The sequence below is a fragment of the Anguilla anguilla genome, chromosome 6 (assembly GCF_013347855.1).
Source record: "Anguilla anguilla isolate fAngAng1 chromosome 6, fAngAng1.pri, whole genome shotgun sequence".
Lineage (NCBI taxonomy): Eukaryota > Metazoa > Chordata > Actinopteri > Anguilliformes > Anguillidae > Anguilla > Anguilla anguilla.
Window position 1 is genome coordinate 30,484,208 of NC_049206.1, and position 21,626 is coordinate 30,505,833.

Here is a 21,626-nt window from a genome sequence, read left to right on the forward strand (position 1 = left end):
TATTCAAAAATAAAATATTGGAAAACCAAAATCTTCTCTTGTGTTAACTCCAATTGGTTGCTTTTTAAGCAAACACTAGCCAGAGGCTCACACTTCCACAATGCCACTAAAAAAAATAAACTTAAAAACTGGGCACAAGCATTACTTCCTGTACCACACCAATAATTCAGCAACTTAATATCGGTGTTTGCTTGTGTAATTTCCTCTTTCCCAGATCTCCCTTCCTCTGTTATCTGTGTGGCCCGACAGAAATGAGTGCTTGTTTCCAACTTGTGGTGGGATTTCGTGGGCAGGGCAGGGGGGTGGTGTTTGATTAACGTCACGCTGACAGGGGGCGTGACTCTTAGTGTTCGAACAGAATTCTAATGTCAATGAAACAGAGCACAAACACTTTAGCCGCGTTTCCACCGCAGGAACTATACCCCGGAACTAGGAACCTTTTGAGGAACTCAGTGCGTTTCCACCGCAGGAACTAGGGTCTAAATTTAGTTCTGGGGGCTTTGTTTTACCCCCCAAAACGTTCCTGCTCGGGGGGTAGTACTTTCCGAAAGTACAGGAACCTTTTGGGTGGAGCTTGCAGCGCTGAACATTTCTGATTGGTCGAGTACTCGTAGCATTTGTGTTGTATTTATTTTCCGCCATTACCCGCCATGTTTGAAAATATGCAGCGGCAAACCAATTTATTTTCATAATAACTTCAAATCAAACTTGTATGTTATGCGGCGCAGTAGCCTACTTTTGGTTATAACCTGTCAACGTCTTGGAATTATAACGTGTGCTCTTCTGTTCTTTTCTTGCTTTAGTATTCGTTTTATAAAATGCTAAGCATTCGTGCTGGGACAGCATATTACGTAGGCTACCAAAACATTCAAACGAATTAATTCGGTTGCTGAATATTTTCTTCCGGATTTTCTTTGTTAGCCCGTTGTAATTGACTCAAAACGTTTGATACAGTTATGTGAGGTATGCGGTAGTTCTGCATAATTAACATTGGTGATACAGTACAAGCAAACTGGAAATCACCTTCCGCACTTTTTATCCGGGTAAAATAACAGGTTAATTCTAGTAATCTTCGCTTTAGCTTTTTCAGACTGCCGTAATTTTACTCAATTTTACTGCCATTTTTCAATTCCACGAAAAGACCAGGAAGACTATGGACTCATTTATGGTGCATGGTTCGCATCTGGAGGGCACACTTTGCTGCTCGGCTAGCAGTAACTTCGAAGGAAAGCAAACGGTGGCTGTACCACTACTAATTTACATTTTCACGCAAGTCCGAGTTTTCGTTCTATTCTTGTCATTTTGCGATTAGCCTATATGGAATTGACAACGAGAAAGTAATAAAACAGCAAATTGTTTACAACGTGTGCATGTTTTCTGCTGTTAATGAATGTGTTTGAGAGGATATATGAAAATCAATAAATACAAAAGTAACCATATTTGTTGTTGGTAACCCGTTGTATATAAGTGGAATAAACCCCTCCGGGCTGTCCCGGTTATTAGAAAATAATGTAGGCTACTTCGGTGGTAGTATGGGGTTACAGAAGAAATCATATGACAGATGGACCGACGACAACGTCAGTGGGCTAATTTGCCTAATCTTCGCGGTACTTTAGACCCCGGTGGAAACGCAGACAACCATTGGCTGAAGGAACCTTTTAGTTCCTGGTAAAGTAGTTCCTGGGACTGAAAGTTCCGGGTAATTTTGGTGGAAACGCGGCTTTTGACTCCAAGGCACTCTCCCTGAGTTCCAGAACAGATTCAGCATTTGTTATGCGGGTATCTCTCATGGTCAGGAATGACACCGGAACCATGGAGGCTTTGCCGATGGCCGCGGGCTCAAGCATGTTCCAGGCTAAACATCCCCAAACAATTCTTTGCCAATAAGCTGCCTTTTACCTCACAAAACACCATGAGCGATTAAAACAAATAAAGGTATGCAGCACATAAAAAATAAGCAAACCTGCAAATTACTAACCACATACTAATGGCGTTTTTATTTGATTCTGAGCTTGAAGACTAATGTTATTATTTAAGAGGGGCCCATTATTATAAGTGGGTCAATGGCGGAAGTCACTTTTGCTGAATGGCTGGAAAGAAGCCAACATTCTTTGGGCTCACATGCTGATCACTGATGAAACAATGTGCAGATTTTTATGTTTGTATTCAACAAAATGTTAAAAAATATGTAGCACACATTCATTTAAAATAAATGTTCAGTATAGGCATTTTATTAAAGTAACAGATGGTGGGACTACACCCCGATTCCCCTGATCTAATTTCTAAGGGGGAAAAAAATGCTATGCCAAAAAATAAAGCAAAATGCACACACATTTTGGGTTTATAGCCGATGGGGGATGGGAGTTGAGAGTAGAGGCATGGGGGGGAGGAGTCAGATAGTTGCAGACATGTTTCATCTGAGAGGCTGCAGACAAAAGCAGGAACAAATTAATCAGGTCTACAAAAAGTGTTGGAGGATTATTTCATAAAAATCGATAGGGAGACATCTAGAACAAAAGGTTCTGATAATATTTAATTGTTGCAGTAAACTTATTTAGGGCCGGGCATAACAATATTGCAGCAGTGTTTTTTATGTAATTTTGTTATAAAAGAGCTCATCAACCCACCCCTCCCTATAAATAGCTATTTTGTAAAAAGTCTTAAATCACACTTGCACTTCCAAAGGCCTGTTTGCAACCTGACAAAATTGCTCCCTGTTTGTTACCTCAGCAAGATGCTTGCCACACAGAGTGACGACGAACCAATTTTTCTCATGAGTGTTTCCATACACCTATGTCTAATGCTGCGAGACAGACAGTGTCCTGTACAATTCTGTCCTAAGCTCACTCCTACCTTGCTCTCTTATGTCTCATGTGTGAGTTCATATTGCATGATTGGCAGCATTGATGCACTTCTGGTACAATATAGACCCACAGTTTGGGCTGAAACATGCCATCCAGACTGTGGAGGCCCCATACAACTGTGCACCTGGCCTTATTCTAAATGGCCACTTATGTTTAGCATGCTTGGCTAAATTACAGGCTTTGTCAGGGCACCGAGAGAAACGCCATGTGTCCCGGCAATGCTCTCTCCACAGCTTTGGGCACCCCTTCTGTCAAGCAAAGCCGCCCCTCAGCCAGATTGCAGCTCTGTCAGCCTGTGGCCACCCTGTGCAACAATACTGAGGACTCTGTTTCACTGTTCACAATCTGGGCCCACAAGGTAGTGTGTCTATAGTGTGCCATGACTCCAGATCAGCACCCTCTGCTACCTGAGCACTGGTTACAGCAGACTCAGAGGAGAAGAGTACCCTCGTCTCCAAAACGTTGGCTGGTCTTGGTATCAGGCCAGAGAATGCAGTGCATAGCCTGAGCTGGTCCTAGCTTACCCTGAATTCTTGAAGACGCTCCTGGGCCAAGGTGGGGCAACAAATTTCTTGTCTGCCCCAGGCTAGGCTTTGGCTGTTCATGACATCCTTGGAGGCTCAAGGCACTAGCTAGTCCTCTCCAATAGACTCCATGATGGTGACAATGGCACTCCCAGATGAGGATATTTCTGGGAAGATGCCACACAGCCCTCTGGGCCCTACACCTGCATGCAACAAACTCAAGGGAAAATTCACAGCCCTTATCTTCCAGGCATACAGTAGATACTGTTGCAGAGATTCCAGGGTATACCCATTTCTTAGTTGCCTGACAGGAATCTTAAGCAGATGTCAAGCCTACCACCTCTGCCGCAATTGAACATTGCACACACTAATGCAAGGGCCATAGCCAGTGCAGTGTCCTGACATGGAGACCTCCCAGTGACCTTTCCAGGAATCATAGATTACATCTACCTGCCGCTGAGCTCTCTCTGGCCCTGTTAACAGATGACTGCTGTTAATCTCCAACAGTGTAAATGTTGAACGATTGTACTGTGTGCACGTATGGATAAACTGCAAACCATGCAGAATATCTCCATCTGTGTGCAGTGTACCAGGTGGATACTGGTGCATTCAGTCACTCAGAATTTTGTTTTCCATTTTGTCCATATATATTCTGCTTCTTATCAATATGCTAGCTGACAACTCGTCCTTAAGCTAAAACATGGCCTTAGCGAGGGAATATTGAGATTCAGAGAAGGTGAGCAGAAGGCGGTGAACAGATAATGCAGCTTCTGGTAGCATAGCTTCTAGCACTGCTAATAAATAAATGCCGTGTCAAGAAAGAATTTAACATGCATGCTATATTGTGCAAAAGAAATGGCATTGTATTCATTTCATTATGATTCCAGATGGACCCAACAAATAGTCATTGACTAAAAAGTGGTATGAAGAGTAAGAGGAGTTAGTGAAAAGTGGTCTTATTACTGTAAATGTGTGATCATTTTTGTTTAAAAAGTAGAAAGGAGAAACAGAAAAATTCCTGAAAAATCATTGATCAACTTCAGGACAAAAAAATATGTGTTTATAATGCATTATCTGTGCAATTTCAAATAGGTTATTTGGGTTTTGAGTAATCCTTTTCCACCTGTGTGTCTGCTGTTTTGATTAACTTTCCCTTTGAAAAAATTAATGGTTTTACACAAATTGGAGGAGAGAGAAAGAGAGCAAGCGATGGGAAGGTTGATCCCTCTTCCCAGATGCAAGTGTGCTTTGCTGTGTGATTGTCGCCATCTAGTGTACAAAAGTGCTCTTGCACGTCTGCTCCCTATTGATTTTCCTTATTTTAAGGGTCCCCCATGACCTCATTATAGTGTGTGGCCTGTATTTTCTTCCCACTGAACCAGTGTCAGGAGGGGTTTTGTTTTGCACTCACCACAGGTGTAGATGACCCTGAGGTATTTGCGGGTGCCAGAGTAGCAGGGGTCCCCAAACTCCTGGGTGGTGGCGTGGACAGAACAGCTCCTCTGACCCTGGCAACGGGATGTTAGCACCTGGAGGGCGCCCATTGACTGGCACTCTGCAGTAACACAGGAATACACTCTAAGACATGTTCTGTGCCAGATGATAAAGCACAATAACAGCTGATGATGGTTCTGCACTGTAAAGTGTTCATGGGTCATGACTTGAACTCCATGAGTAAAGTTCCACTATTTCATAAAACACTTGGTATGCCAAAACAATACTCTAGCAAAATAAAGATTCTTAGGGTTTACAGCCCTGGACACTTTCTGCAGGGCAAGGTGAAGGTGGAGGTACATTTCTGAGGGTTCCCTAATACAAAGAACAAAAACACATGCTCACTGACACAGGGAACAAAGACACATGCTCACCGACACAGGGAACAAAGACATGCTCACTGACACAGGAAACAAAGACATGCTCACTGACACAGAGAACAAAGACACATGCTCAATGACACAGGGAACAAAGACATGCTCACTGACACAGAGAACAAAGACACATGCTCAATGACTCAGGGAACAAAGACACATGCTCACCGACACAGGGAACAAAGACACATGCTCACCGACACAGGGAACAAAGACACATGCTCACCGACACAGGGAACAAAGACATGCTCACTGACACAGGAAACAAAGACATGCTCACTGACACAGAGAACAAAGACACATGCTCAATGACACAGGGAACAAAGACATGCTCACTGACACAGGGAACAAAGACACATGCTCAATGACTCAGGGAACAAAGACACATGCTCACCGACACAGGGAACAAAGACACATGCTCACCGACACAGGGAACAAAGACACATGCTCACCGACACAGGGAACAAAGACACATGCTCACCGACACAGGGAACAAACACACATGCTCACCGACACAGGGAACAAACACACATGCTCACTGACACAGGAAACAAACACACATGCTCACTGACACAGGAAACAAACACACATGCTCACTGACACAGGGAACAAAGACATGCTCAGTGACACAGGGAACAAAGACATGCTCACTGACACAGAGAACAAAGACACATGCTCAATGACACAGGGAACAAAGACATGCTCACTGACACAGGGAACAAAGACACATGCTCAATGACTCAGGGAACAAACACACATGCTCACTGACACAGGGAACAAAGACATGCTCACTGACACAGGGAACAAACACCCATGCTCACTGACACAGGGAACAAAGACACATGTTCACTGACAAAGGGAACAAAGACACATGTTCACTGACACAGGGAACCAAGATGCATGCTCACTGCAATAGGACTCAAGACATATTCTCATTGAGAAATGGAACCAAGACACAAGTCACTGACATAGCGAACCAAGACATGGCTGACAGACATAAGAAACCAACTCACATGCTCACTGATACATGGAAAAAGACATTCTCTGTAACAAGTCACATGCTCAGTGACACATTCATCTTTAGTTTTTCAGGTATTACAACCCCATAACCCAAGAGGCCAGAGCATCAAACATACAACCATAGTCCTTCCAGCAGACAGAAATTCTGCACAAGAACTCTATTCTGCCTGAACTACACCTCTCTTGCCTTTGTAAAATGTGTACTGTAATTGCCAGACACATCTGAAAAACACGCCATGAATATGTGAATATGGCTTTAATTCAGCAAAACTGCAAATGATTTTTGGTGTGGTATGTGGTCTGGAATTTTCTGTAAATAATCGAGTCCATGGGGTTAGTAAGTCAAAACGCAGTAGCAACGTGAGACAAATTATGCCAAATAAGTATAACTTTCCAAAAGAATGCTGTTCTGATTATCTCCAGACCAATATTTACATTACATTACAGGCATGTGGCAGGGCTCAGTTTGCGGGAGGAATTCAAGGCAATTAGAGGACCACGCCTACTGGTTAAGTAGGCACACACCTGGATGATGTTACGAATCAGTCCAGGATTTAAAAGTGTGCTTCTTTCCATAGGTGTCTGAGTCTGGGGATCCCCTATGACGGTGAGAGAGAGCCCGTACCACATATGAAGCTGAAAAGCGACACATATAATTCCATTTATTTTATCTTCGTTGTTTTAGTTTATTGTTTTTGCCCAGATCCCGTGAGCGTGACAGGTAAATAGGTAGATAGGTTTTTCGTTTGTGTTTGTGCTGATTGCTCTCTCTCACTCGCAATAAAACGCTGGAGATATCCGGAATTTCCGCATCTCCGTGTCCAGCTCTTCTGTCCCTTCCAGGTTAAGTAGGCAGTATACTTCGTAAGAAGTAGAACTTTTTGAGCAAAACGAAGCAATGAGAACAACTGAAGAACAAAAAGACGCGGTGTTGTGGGTTCGTACGGTGCAGTGTGCGATGGCCTCCAGGGAGAACTTTTGGAAAACTTCTTTCTTGTTCTCCGACCTCCCCCTCTCAGCTATTGGTCCAAATATCACATGGTTGGTTACGTCACGGTTTAGAGTTCAGACGGCAGGCTTCACATGCTAATGTACAAAGAATCAACGCCAATCTCTCTTCTGTAGAGATGGGAATTCTGTGAGTTCCTGCATGTTTGATAAATAGTGCTGCTCGTTTCAGCAAGTCATCAAAATGCCTAGCACACATTCGGAAATAAGAGAAAGTGGACCCCCTCGCCTAAACTCCGCATTTGCCGAATGTACAGACAAAACTCTTCATTCTCCGTCCTACTCTAATTTAGAGGGCGAACATACCATCTCCTTCACCTTTTTTTCTTGTTTTGCATAGCTAGATAAACTAAAGCCTCTTTAAACCTTTTGTTTTGTGTTGTGATCTTGCATAGTCCTTCTCTTTTTACATCCATGGCTTAGCCGCGAGACGGAGGTCTGGGCGAGATTCCAGCCCCGGTTAATAGCTGCCTCGTAATTTATTCGTAATTATTCACGCCCCAGCGGCGTGGAGTGACTTTAAACGGTGCGGTGTTCTCGCTGAGTATACCGACAACAGTGTTCGTGGACATGTTCGCCGGTGGTTCTCAATCCTGAAGTTCTTTCTTCTTACTTAGTATACTGCCAGCTGTAGTCACGGCGTGTGACAAGGCATTTTAGCAGACGCTCTTATCCAGAGCGACTTATACAACTTCTTCTTTTTTTTTTTTTACATAGCATTTACATTGCATCCATTTATACAGCTGGATATATACGGAAGCAATGCAGGTTAAGTACCTTGCTCAAGGGTACAACGGCAGTGTCCTACCCGGGAATTGAACCTGGGACCTTTATAGGTTACAAGACCAGGTCATTACCCATTACACTACAGTGCTGCCCCACAATATGTTGAGTCCCAAGGCAGACGATGTTGTCTATTAGAAATGAAGACTGAAAAGGACTACAGATCAAAGGGAAACTAAGTAATGGTGGAGTCTTTTTTTGTAACACTACATTTTTGGAATTGTTGTCCAAGTCTCCTTGCATCAATCAGCAAATTGGACACTCTGAATTTATTTGCTTCGGTTATCCAAATCACTAACACGCAGCCTGCTAATCTTTTTTTTTTTTTTAAGTCCAAACACTGTCAGAGAGCTCTTGCTGCAAGAGATGGTTTTTCAATAGGAACATACTACATGCTTCTGTTTTGTGGTTTGGCTTTGGTATTGTTGTCTACTTTAAAACCCCCATTCGCATGTTACTGCATTTCTTGGTTATTTCAATATAAACATAAAATATCAAAGACCCTGAAAAGCCACAAGCGCTGTATGTTACTGCCATTTATATGTGTGTGAATGTGTGTGGTTGAATGCATAAATAAAGAAAATAAAACAAATCTCAAATCTTTTAAAAAAATGGAATTATAAAGTCAATGAATCCATCCTGGAAAGGTATTCAAATTATTATATTCATGGTGTCTGATACTGAGCTGATAATTGCAGCATATGGATATAACATGGATAGCATATGGATGACAGATAAAAAAATCTTTCATGATAAATATTGAGGCTGCAGCTGCATCAGTCATTTAATGCCACTGCAAATGGCAAACAACACGTAAAGTTCAAGAAAGAATGCCCCATATGACCAAAAAGGCATTTTACTGCAGATCTTTCATTATTTTTCAGCTCCAGAACCTCATTTTTGGGGTTTTAATTTTTTTTGGCTTTTGTGAATGTGATTTGTTCATTTAGGTTTTTTTAATTAATTTGAACATTAAAATTTTTTTAAAGGATTTTTCACACGGCACACCTGACCTCGCCTGACGGCACACCAGAGTGCCACAAATGTCCACAAATGTTTTCTAAAATGAGGTGACTAATGATAACAGTCCTGTTGTGCAGTTGTGCCAACCAGTCCCAATCTCCCCTACTCCTTTCTAATATGCAACTGCATGGCAATATACCATCTGCTTGTCACCACATGTGAACAGCAGCTCTGGAGGTTCAAAAATGTACTGACAAAAACACAGTACTCATCACGAGGCACACTATGTTGGCCCTTCTAAACAGAGGACCTGACCCGTGGTGCTGTTTCTCTACCCTGTTCCAAAAGGATCCTTTCTCTTTTAGACAACTTTAAACCCCTCACATGAATGAGACCTGCATCAGGAAGTTATGGCCTCATCTTCTGCGACAGTACCCATTAACCTGCTCTTTGATTTCCCGCCTCAGCAATTAGTCAGGTGGAAACTGGTCAGGGAGAAAGTGGCCAGCTGTAAGCTAGGCTGTCACCTGTAATAGATACACCATGAGAGGATTTCTGCAGATTAAAGCCACATTCCTGGAGTAGGCCTGGGAATCTGACCTCTCTCCGGAGTCCGTTAATGGCATTCCCACAGTCAAAAGCATGCCGGACTGCCAACAGAGGCTCAAATGTCTTGTTGGATTCCCGTTCTGCCTATCACCCTTCTCCCCCTATGATTCCTGAATCTGACCCAGGAGGAGGGGTGGATCAGCGCATTAGGACAGAGACTGACCAGTGAATGATGTCAGTATCAACGATGTAAGAAATACACTTCCAGCATAGTGTGGAGGCTGTCCATTCTGCACTAAGTTAAAGGATAGTTTTTGTGGCAATATATTATGTCCAATTGTAACAAATATTTGACTGTGATTGGTCAAAGATAAATTCAAAAATCACAAATTATAAATTCTGTATAATGACAATTATTTTATGATGGCTGTTGATTATTGTGGCAGGGCTCAGTTAGAGGGAGGAATTCAGGGCAATTAGAGGACTACGCCTACTGTGGAAAGAAGCACATTTTTAAATCCTCAATCGATTCTTAATATCATCCAGGTGTGTGCCTACTTAACCAGTAGGCGTGGTCTCTAATTGCCCTGAATTCCTCCCGCAAACCGAGCCCTGCCACAATTATACTCGTCCATACTCTCTGTAGCCAAATAGTCTGGTCAGAATGCACTCTCATATCAGTGGGTAATTATTAATATTGATTAGGCAATATGGCAAAAAAGCTTGAAAAGAAGTAAAGAAATGTATTACAAGCTGTCATGCTACAGGAACAGCTGACACTCCAAACCCTGGATAACAACATCCCAAAAATACCTCATTGAACATGAAAAACTTCCAATTAAATTTTTGTAATTAGTGTGAACTATTCAAAATTAAAAACATTGCGGGCCAATTTGTTAGTCCTTGTTTGTACAGTTGTTTGTTAGAATTATATTTGTGCCAGAAGTTAACAATGTTAGCAACAAATATGCAAAATAAATTAATTGATTTTGTGTCTGATAATTCATTTTTTGCCAAGTAGCAATGGTACGGGCATGATAATATGCAAGCATGTCAGTCTTCTCAAAACAAGCCCCTTCAGGGTGACTAAGACTCATCTGTGAGATTGTCAGGATTTATTTAGAAACAAATCACTCGGAGGCTGTATATTACCCCTTACATAATCTTCATAGCTCACTTGTTATGCATGAGAGTATTTACTTTGAAAAAAAATTCCATTCTTTACAGTCTTCTCCCATTCAGCACTTTGTGCAAGACAGGGTACAAAAATGTCCTCTAATGTGAGTTAATTTACTCTACTACTGGGTCTGCTAAATTTACTTCAGAGTTATTATAGAGGAAATTTAGCTCTCCTCTGGGACTTTTGTTTAAGGGAACAGAGCCAAAACCTGCCATACAATGTGAGTCATGTCTCCCCTATGACTTTCAGGATAAATACATAAACAGACGTTGTTACTGTGATCCTGTTACAGAGTGTGGCTTGGTGCATCATGATGTTATTCTTTCAGGGCTTGGACGATGTTAGTGTAGTTGCATGGCAGTCCTGGTAGAGTGTGCATCTTCTGAAGAAGACACCTTTCGGCATCCATTCAAATCAGAGGCTGGAATTATTCATGTAGCTATGAAAGACCTATTAAGGAGCTTGAGCAACTCCATCCCTGCATCCTCAACAAACTCTACTTTTTTACCATGGTAATTTTTTTTAAAGCCTGACAGCCGACCAAGCACAATTAAAAGTACAACTTTCCATCGCCTAATTAGTACCTATTTAAATGATAACTGAATTCAATTTTTTAAATTATTCTGTGAGTGTCCTAGATATAAATTTATTTCAGTTACCATTAGTGATTTTTACATTAGCAATCAAATGTTCAATTAAGAACATTCCAATCACATATTTGTGACCTTACACCTTAAAGGCTGATTCAGTAATTTTGGCTGCAAAATCACAACCAAGTTCCTTGTGGATCATGGTAGTTTTTAACATATTTCAATAGCGTCATGGTAACCTCAGCAACAATCTTTAGTATAGTTGCACTTTGCATAACGCTATGGTGGCAATGTCAAGTATGTCTGAGGTAGTTAGGCAAAACTTATAGTTGAGGCCAAAAGTTTACATACAACTAGGCTAAAGATATTAAAACTCAGTTATTCACAACTCCGCACATTTCGTTAGCATACATTTCTTTTGGCAAGTCAATTAGGGCTTCTACTTTGTTCACATCAGGGGTAATTTTAAAACAATCAATTAGAGACAGATTTATTTCAGCTTTAATTCACTATATCAGAATTCCAGTGGGTCAAAAGTTAACATACACCAAGTTGACTGTCTCTTTAAACAGTCTGGAAGATTCCAATTGATGTAATGATTTTTTAGAAGCTTCTGATTGACCAATTGTCATAATTAGGAGTTAATTAGGAGTTAATTGGAACCTGTGGCTGTATTTAAGGGCCTACCTTTAGAGCCACTACCTTTTTGCACTCGATATCATGGGAAAATCCAAACAACTCAGCCAAGACCTCTAAGACAAACAGTGTGCATACATTTGTACAAACAAATGTATGCAAATATAAAAATCTTAGGACCACAAAGGCACTGCATCGTTCAGGAAGGAGGCACAAATTAACTCCCAGGTTTAAACGAACTTTGGTCCGAAAGGTTCAACTGAACCCCAAGACAACAACAAAGGAACTGGTGAAGGAGTTGGAGGCATCAGGTACCAAAGTATCTACATCAACCATTAAGAGAATCCTATATCACCATGGCCTGAAAGGCTGTCACGCAAGGAATAAGCCCCTACTCCAAGACCTGCATAAAAAGCCAGAATAGCCTTTTGGATTAGTGTTCTCTGGTCAGATGAAATAAAAATTGAACTGTTCGGCCATAATGATAAGCACTATTTATGGAGGAAAAAGTGTGAGGTTTTTAATCCAAAGAACACCATCCCAACTGTGAAGCATGGGGTGGCAGCATCATGTTGTGGAGGTGTTTTGCTGGAAAAGGGATTGGTGCACTTCAGAAAATAGATGGCATCATGAAGAAAGAGGGTTATCTAGAAATACTGAAGCAACACCTCAAGATATCAGCTAGAAACTTAGTCGCAACTTGGGCTTCCAGCAGGACAATGATCCTAAGCATACCTCCAAAGTTGTAACAAAATGGCTTAAAGACAGCAAAGTGAGTCTCTCCGTTCACCTGAGTCTTATTATCTTATCTCTGTGCCTATTTAAGTTCTCTGCTTCCCTGACTCGGGTGCTGGTTCCTTGTGTTTCCACATGTTTCTGCCACTGTGTTTCTGACTCTGTGTTTCCGCCTGTGTGTTTCTGCCCGCGCTCTTTCCTGTGTTCTGCCCTACCCAAGTTCTGTTCTGCATTTTTTGGGGATTTTTGGATTCTCTTCTGTTTTCTGTTTTTGAAGAATTGCTTTGTGTTTTTTGAGAGTTGCCCTATGAGGCCTTTTTTGTTCCCTGCTTTTGTTTCCTGAATTAAGAAGTAAAGTCTTCGTTTCAATTTACCGTTTGGAGTTTTTTCCCTCACTTTGCGTTTGGGTCATAACACCCCGTAACCTGACAGAAGGAACCAGCCAGTACTGGACCCAGCAGAGAATTTTTTTTTCTTTCCTTTTCGTTCTCCCTGGGGTTTTTTGGTTTTTTTGTGTCAACATGCCACCGGTCTAGAGCAAGCCGGTGGGTGCTGGGAGGGCTTCCGGGTCCAGTCCTGCCGTCGGACAGGCTCCCCTGTCCAGCAGGCATATGGCAGACAAATTTTTTGACACATGCCAAGGGTCGCGTAAATTGTTGGATTACGCGACTGAGTTTAGCGCTGTGGCTGCACAGACGGACCTGCCCCAGTCCGTTGTGTGCCAGCTATTTCAGGACGGCATGAAGGACTCCCTCCATGGTAGGCTGATTTGCTCTGGGCTTGCCGAGTTATTACGGCGTTTCACTGGGAGAAGTACTCTGGCCGAGAAGTACTCCAGGCCCAGTGCGCCAGAGCCCGCTGCCCCGCAGGAGCTGCCTGCTCAGTCCGCTACCCCGCAGGAGCTGCCTGCCCAGCCCGCTGTCCCGCCGGAGCTGCCTGTCCAGCCTGCCCAGCCTGCTGCCCCGTAGGAGCTGCCTGCCCAGCCGAGAATGCAGCAGCAGCCTCCTGCTCCTCCCAGCGCCTAGGAGAAGCCTCCTGTTCCACCCAGAGCCCCGGAGAAGCCTCCTGCTCTGCCCAGAGCCTCAGAGAAGCGTCCTGCTCCGCCCAGAGCTCCGGAGAAGCCACCTGCTGTGCCTGTTGTCCCACAGGGGCCGCCTGCTCCACCTGTTATTCCGCAGGGTCCGCCTGCTCCGCCTGTTGTCCTGCAGGGGCCGCCTGCTCCGCCTGTTGTCCCGCAGAGGCAGTCCGCCCTGCCCAGGCTCCAGCAGGGGCCGCCTGTCCTGCGCAGACTCCAGCAGGGGTCGCCTGTCCTGCCCAGTGTTCTTGCACCCCCTAGTGTGCCCGTGCCCCCTAGTGTTTCCGAGCCGTCGTTGCCCCATCCCAGGGCCTGCCTGTCTGCCCGCGTGTTTGTCGGCCAGTGTGTTGGCCTGTGTGTCTGCCCCCCAGGTTGTTGACCCGTTGTCCAGGCTGCTTACCCGCCTGTCCACCTGTCTGTCTGTATGTCAGTCCGCCTGTCTGTTATCTTGTTTGCCTATCTGTCAGTCCTTGTGCCAGTCATTGCGTTCCCCTTTCTTCTTCCCTGTCTGTCTGCCCCTTGGTGCATCTGTTAGTCTTGTTGTGTGTCTCCCCGACTGCTTGTCTCTCCGTCTGCCCTTCTGTTAGTTCTCCCTGCCTGTGTTAGCTCGTTCCCTGTCTGTGTCTCAGCCCGTTCCCTACCTGTGTCAATCCGTTCCGTGTCTGTGTGTTAGTCCATTCCAGTGTCCGTCTGAGTCCGTTCCAATGTGGTGTCTTGAGTCTGCTTCGTGTCTGTGTGTTAGTCCGTTCCGTGTGGTGAGTCCAGTCCAGTGTGAGGTCTTAGTCCAGGCCAGTGTTCTGTCTTGTCTTTGTCCAGTCCAGTGTTCTGTCTTGTCTAGCCCAGTCTGTTCCTGTCCTGTCTTGTCCAGTCCGCTCCTGTCCAGTCTTGTCCAGTCCGCTCCTATCTAGTCCAGTCCGTTTCCGCTCTTGTCCAGTCCGTTCCTGTCTGAGTCCTGTCTCAGTCCCGTTGCTGTCGAGTCCAGTCCCACTTCAGTTCCTGTCCTGTCCAATTCCAGTCTAGTCTAGTCCCTGTCTCATTCTGTTCCTGTGCCCGGCTCCCGTCCGGGTTCTGTTCCTGCGCCCGGCTTCCCGTCCGGGTTCTGTTCCTGTGCCTGGCTCCCGTCCGGGTTCTGTTCCTGTGCCCGGCTCCCTGTCCGGGTTCTATTCCTGCATCCGGCTCCCTGTCCGGGTTCTGTTCCTGCGTCCGGCTCCCAGTCCAGGTTCTGTTCCTGCTCCCGGCTCCCATCTGAGTTCTGTTCCTGTGCCCGGCTTCCCGTCCGGGTTCTCATCCTGTGCCCGGTCCCATCTGCGTTCCAGTCCAGTGCCTGTGCCCTGTCCCGTCTGTGTTCCAGTCCAGGGGGGGATGTCCCTTTGGGGGGGGGGGGGGGGTACAGTCAGGATTTGGCTCTGTTTTCCCTCACTCTGCGTTTGGGTCCTAACCCCCCGTAACCTGACAGTATGTCTCTTAGTTATTATTTTGAAATGACCTCTTACGTGTGGGCCCACCATCCGCAAGGTTCAGGGTAGGGGTCGGGTGCAATGCCCAATGGGCAGGGGGCAAGAACAGGGTAGATCCGTGCACCATCTGCCGAGTGAACAGAAACTGATTCTTAGCATGTGGAACATTACCTCTCTGGTGGGGGAGGAGCCGGAGCTGGTGTGTGAGGGTGATTACATTACATTACAGGCATTTGGCAGACGCTCTTATCCAGAGCGACGTACAACAAAGTGTATAACCATAACCAGGAACAAGTATGACGAAACCCCTAGAGAGAAGTACCGGTCCAAGTACAGGGAACAACCGTATAGTTCAACTTGGACCCTGGTGGTTAAACTGATTAACACTAACAGCGAGAACGGCAACAACGCAATCTATGGAAAAATAAGAATAAATAAAAATACAAGTAGTCGTTAAGACTGGCGCATCAACTAAGTCACGTATTAAACAGCTGCCTAGTTACACCCCTAAGTTTAGTCATTTACAGGGGGGGAAGGGAGGGATGGGGAGAGGTGCAGCCTGAAGAGGTGGGTCTTCAGTCGTCGTTTGAAATGGGTCACAGTCTCAGCTGTTCTGACCTCCACAGGGAGGTCATTCCACCATTGTGGGGCCAGAACAGACAGGAGACGTGTTCTGGAAGTGCAGGTGCGAAGAGGGGGAGGTGCTAGGCGTCCTGAGGTAGCAGAACGGAGGGATCTGGCTGGCATGTAGGGTTTGAAAATCTTGTGAAGGTATGCTGGGGCTGATCCCTTGACTGCCTGGTATGCTAGAACCAATGTTTTGAATTTGATGCGAGCTATAACAGGCAGCCAGTGGAGGGTAGTGAGCAGGGGAGTTACGTGGGAGTGTCTGGGGAGGTTGAAGACCAGACGAGCCGCAGCATTCTGGATGAGCTGCAGGGGTCTGGTGGCAGATGCCGGTAGTCCAGCCAGAAGAGAGTTGCAGTAGTCCAGGCGGGATAGAACCATTGCTTGGACCAGGAGCTGGGTTGAGTAGGTGGTGAGAAAGGGGCGGATTCTGCGGATGTTGTATAGGAAAAATCTGCATGCCCGGGTTACTGCTGCAATGTTGTTGGAGAGGTACAGCCTGTTGTCCATCATCACTCCGAGATTCTTGGCGCAGGGTGATGATGTCACTACGGTGTCCCCTAAGGAAATGGAAAAGTCGAGGAGGGGAGAGGATAGAGCAGGAATAAAGATTAGCTCCGTCTTTCCCGGGTTGAGCTTCAGGTGGTGATTGTCCATCCAGCTCTGTATGTCCCTCAGGCAAGCGGAGATGCGGGCGGGGACCTGTGTGTCCGATGGAGATGAGAAGTAGTAACTAAATATAGTTGGGCTCACCACTACACACAGTGTTGGCTCTGGAACCAAACTCCTGGATAGGTGGTGGTCTCTCTCCTACTCGGGAGTTGTTCAGGGTGAGAGGCGTCAGGCGGGAGTGGGGATACTCACAAGTCCCCAGCTGGTGGCCACTCAGTTGGAGTATATTGCAGTGGATGAGAGGGTCGCCTTGATGCGACTGCGTGTGGCAGAGAGGAGAACGTTGACTGTTATTTGCGCTTATGCGCCTAATAGCAGTTCAGAGTATTTGGCTCTCTTGGAGAAGGTGGGAAGGGTGCTGGAAAAGGCCCTACCTACTGACTCCATTGTCCTACTGGGAGACTTCAATGCTCACATTGGCAATGACTGGGAAACTTGGAGGGGCGTGATTGGGAGGAACGACCTCTCTGATCTGAACCCGAGCTGTGTTATGTTATTGGCCTTCTGTGCTAGTCATGGTTTGTCCATAACGAACACAAAGATGTTCATAAGTGTACATGGTACCAGAACACCTTAGGCTAAAGGTTGATGATCGACTTTGTAGTTGTTTCATCAGACCTGCGACCATTTGTTGTGAATACTCGGGTGAAGACTTGAACAGAGTTGCCAACTGATCACCATTTGGTGGTGAGTTGGATCAGATGGCAGGGAAAGTTAGCGGACAGACCAGGTAGGCCTAAACATGTATTGAAGGTCTGCTGGGAACACCTGGCAGAAGACTCCGTCCGGAACGATTTCAACTCTCACCTCCGAAAGAGCTTTTCCTGTATCCCGGGGGAGGTTGGGGACATGGAGTCTGAATGGACCCTGTTCAAAACCTCTATTGTGGAAGCTGCTGCTACAGGTTGTGGTCAAAACCTGACCGGTGCAAGTCCTGGTGGCAACCCAAGGACCCATCGGTGGACTCCAGCGGTCAGGGAGGTTTTCAAGCTGAAGTAAGAGGCTATTCCAGGCCTGGTGGGCTCTGGGAACCTCTGATTCAGCAGACAGGTACCAGCAGGCGAAAAAGGCCACAGCTGTGGCAGTGGCAGAAGCAAAAGCCAGGGCATGGGAGGAGTTTAGAGAGGCCTTGGAGAAGGAATTTCGGTCAGCCCAAAAGTGGTTCTGGAAAACTATTTGGCACCTCAGGAGGGGAAAGCAGGACACCATTCAGGTTGTTGTCAGCAGGAATGGTGAAACTCTGACCTCAACTGGGAATATTGTCAAAAGGTGGAAGGAACACTTTGAGGACCTCCTGAATCCAACAGGCACGCCCTTCTTTTTGGAGGTGGAGCTGGAGCAATCCGGGGGATCAGAGTCCATCTTTGTGGCAGAAGTCACTGGGGTAGTTGGAGAGCTCCTCAGCTGCAGAGCACCAGGGATGGATGAGACTTGTCCGGAAATGTACAAAGTACAAAGGGGAAAGCCCATGTAAGGCTTTAAAGGTAAGAAGTAGTATCTTATAGTCTATTCGGAATTTAACTGGCAACCAGTGAAGTGATGCTAACACTGGGCTGATGTGCTCGAATCTCCTTGTTCTAGTGAGAATACGAGCGGCTGCATTTTGAATTAGCTGGAGCCCTTTCAGAGAGGAATTTGCACATCCAGACAAAAGAGCATTGCAGTAATCTAATCTTGAAGTAACAAAACCATGAACTAGCTTTTCTGCATCATGTAAGGACAGTATTTTCCGAATTTTTGCGATATTTCTCAAGTGATAAAAAGCAACCCTAGAGATGTTTTTAATATGTATATCAAATGCAAGATCTGGATCAAAGGTAACAACAAGATCTTTGATTACAGCACTTAAGCATATAGTCAGATAGTTTGCATCTCAGGGACTTGGGCCCCACTACCATTATCTCGGTCTTATTGGAGTTTAGCAAGAGAAAATTTTGGGCCATCCATTTCTTTATGTCTATAAGACAGGCTTTGATCTTTGACAGCTGGACAACTTCATCAGGTTTAACTGATAGATACAACTGGGTGTCATCTGCATAGCAGTGGAAATTAATGCCATGTTTGTGAATAACTTGTCCCAGGGGGAGCATATAAAGAGAGAAGAGCAAAGGACCAAGCACAGATCCTTGTGGTACTCCACATCTAACCCTGGATTGATAAGAGGAATCATTATTAAAATGCACAAATTGATATCGGTCTGATAGGTATGATCTGAACAAAGAGAGTGCCTGTCCACAAAGGCCCACAAGATTTTCAAGTCTATCCAGAAGGATGAGGTGATCAACTGTGTCAAATGCTGCACTTAAGTCTAAAAGCACAAGTACAGAGATGCAGCCATTGTCTGAAGCGAGGAGTAGGTCATTGAGTACTTTGACCAGGGCTGTTTCAGTGCTGTGAGAGGGTCTAAAACCAGATTGAAAAACTTCCAATATATGATTAGAGTGCAAAAATGAACCAAGTTGTTTTGAAATTGCCTTTTCTAGTATCTTAGAAAGGAACGGGAGATTCGAGATTCACATCCAAGTTTTGCTTCTTAAGAACGGGTTTGATGACTGCAAGTTTAAGAGTCTGTGGTATGTGTCCAGATGCTAAAGACGCATTGACAATATGTAACATTGGTGTTCCAATCACTGGAAGTAGCTCCTTGAAATGCTTCGTAGAGATAGGGTCTAGAAGACAAGTAGAAGATTTTGAGGAATTAACTATGGCATTAAACTCCATGAGATCTATTGGAGCAAAAGAGTTCAGATAGGCCACCCGTCTTTCTGAAGATTCTTCTGAAGATTCTGCATCCATGTGTTGAGCGGATGGAAGGGCAGACCCTATATGAGGGGTGGTAGGTGAACTTTGAATCTTGTCCCTGATTTTTATCATTTTGTCATCAAAGAAATTCATAAAGTCATTGCTACTAAATGATATTGAGACACATGGATCAACTTGAGTCTTGGTCCGTCTGGCAACAGTTAAACAGGTGCCTAGGATTGTTTCTATGTTCATCTATTAAAGGAGTACCATGGTGATTTTCACACTTTCTCTGTTTTATGTGCTATTTGCACAAGAGGCATTGAAGAAACACAATGAGCAAAGTATTAAATATGTCTGTTCTGTATTTTTGGAGAAATATGCGTTTTAAATTCATCGTCCCATTTTCAACCGGTTGAGAAAGTTGTCATTTTTCTACGTCACGAATACAGTAACCACTCCTATTTCCACGCCCCGTAAAGAAATCTGACAGGACACACCGTCCTGCTGTTCAGAGAATGCAAATATTTGACTAACGTTAGGTTCACTTAAATTAGAGTTCCTTTAGATTATTTCTGGTTATATTCATTTAGCTAGCTAGCTAACGTTAGCTAGCTAGGAGGTTTGCTTTCATAAGGCAATGTTATCGATAACGTTAGCTTGCTAGTTCGCTTTTATGAGGACGTTATAGTTGTGCTTTTATCTTAACTTAGCTAGCTAGATAGCAAAAATTGTAACTGGATACAAGTCAACGTCCTTACCTTAGCTATCTATCGATACTTGATATACTACTAAGCTAGCTAGCTTGTGAAAATTCAGTCTCCCAAAGAGAGCGCGTATCATGGGGGTAGCTATGGTAACGGGGAACGGTCTGTCAATCATAGCTAACTGACAGTTCTCATTACCACGCCCAGACGGTTTGGGTGAATTTTTATAGTGGGAAATTTAGGCTTAGAAAAATACGTTTTAAAGTACATTGAAATGACTGAAGAATAAAAAAATTATGCACATTTGTTTTGTTGTTGCCTGAAGACAACTGGGAAGTGTCACGTTCAACCACCATGGTACTCCTTTAAAGTAGAGAAGTATGTGGAGTGGGCATGTTTATAAGTTAATAGACTGTCTTTCCAGTCCTGGAGGAATACCTGCAATTTAGTAGAAAGCCATTTGCGCTCAAGTTGGCGAGAGCACGAGTATGATCATTGTACCAGGGTGCTAATTTCTCATAGTGGAATTTCCTCTTCTTAAGAGGTGCAATAGTATCCAGGGTTCTGGAAAGTACGTAATTTATGTTGTCTGCCAGCTAATCAATTGAGCTAATGCTTGCATCTTTGTATGTGTTTGGGCGGGAGCCAAGAAAATCCCCACAGTGCTCAAATGAGCCTGGGAGCTCATTAATAAAAGCTTTTGCAGTCCTGGAGGAAGACTTACGGCTAAGGTAGAATGAAGGATCTGGTGACACATGACAGACTTGTGAAAGTTGGAAAGTAATTAAATAATGGTCAGATAGCACAGGGTTATTAGGCATAACTGCTATATTTGCTATTTCTGTATCATAAGTTAAGACCAGATCAAGAGTATGGTTATGAGAATGTGTGGACTGATGTATATGTTGATCGAAGCCAATAGGTTCAATGATAGACAAGAATGCTGATCTGAGAGGATCGCCTTCACTATCCATGTGAAGTCCCCTACAATTACTACTTTATCTGAATTAACAACCAGGCTGGAAAGAAAATCAGCAAACTCAAGTAAAAAGCCACTGTATGGCCCTGGTGGCCTGTATACAATTGCAAGGATAAAACTGACTGCTTTTTTGTCCGGATGTGCAAAACTTAGGACAAGCACTTTAAAAAAGTTACATTTGAAGCCAGATTTCAAAGTAGCAAAAATATTTGAATTATATACAGCTGGAACACCACTGCCACGACACGTCAGACAGGGAACGTGAGTATAGCTGTAGCCAGGAGGGGTGGATTCATTTAAGGCAATATATTAATCAGTTTTAAGCCAAGATTCAGTTACACATAAGATTTGGTGATCAGTAATTAATTCATTTACAAGAGTTGAGGGCTAGTGATCTGATATTAATTAATCCAATTTTTAGCAAAGTTTTTAGCTGAGTTTGGTCAGCCGCATTATTAGTAGAATAAACAGGTCTGATTTTTTGCAGATTAGCCATACAAACACCCCTAATGGGCTTCTTAGCAAGGCTTAATTTTGGTCGAGGGACAGACACTATCTCAATAGCATATAATCTGGGCAGCAGTTTTTGGGAACAAGCAGAAATCTGTGTAAGACAGTAAGTCTGCTGCCTGGCCATGGTGCTGGTG

The 21,626-nt window shown here is 44.4% G+C and overlaps 1 protein-coding gene across 7 annotated transcripts in view; it reads right to left on the minus strand.

Annotated features, from left to right (window-relative positions):
- The window catches only part of LOC118229935 (protein eva-1 homolog C), a 173,289-nt gene that overhangs the window by 38,647 nt on the left and 113,016 nt on the right, over window positions 1-21,626 (minus strand). For all 7 annotated transcript variants that reach the window (XM_035422496.1, XM_035422495.1, XM_035422494.1 and 4 more), the window contains one exon: window positions 4,800-4,943. In XM_035422496.1, coding sequence (XP_035278387.1) covers window positions 4,800-4,943 — 144 coding nt within the window. The remainder of the gene's footprint in view (window positions 1-4,799; window positions 4,944-21,626) is intronic.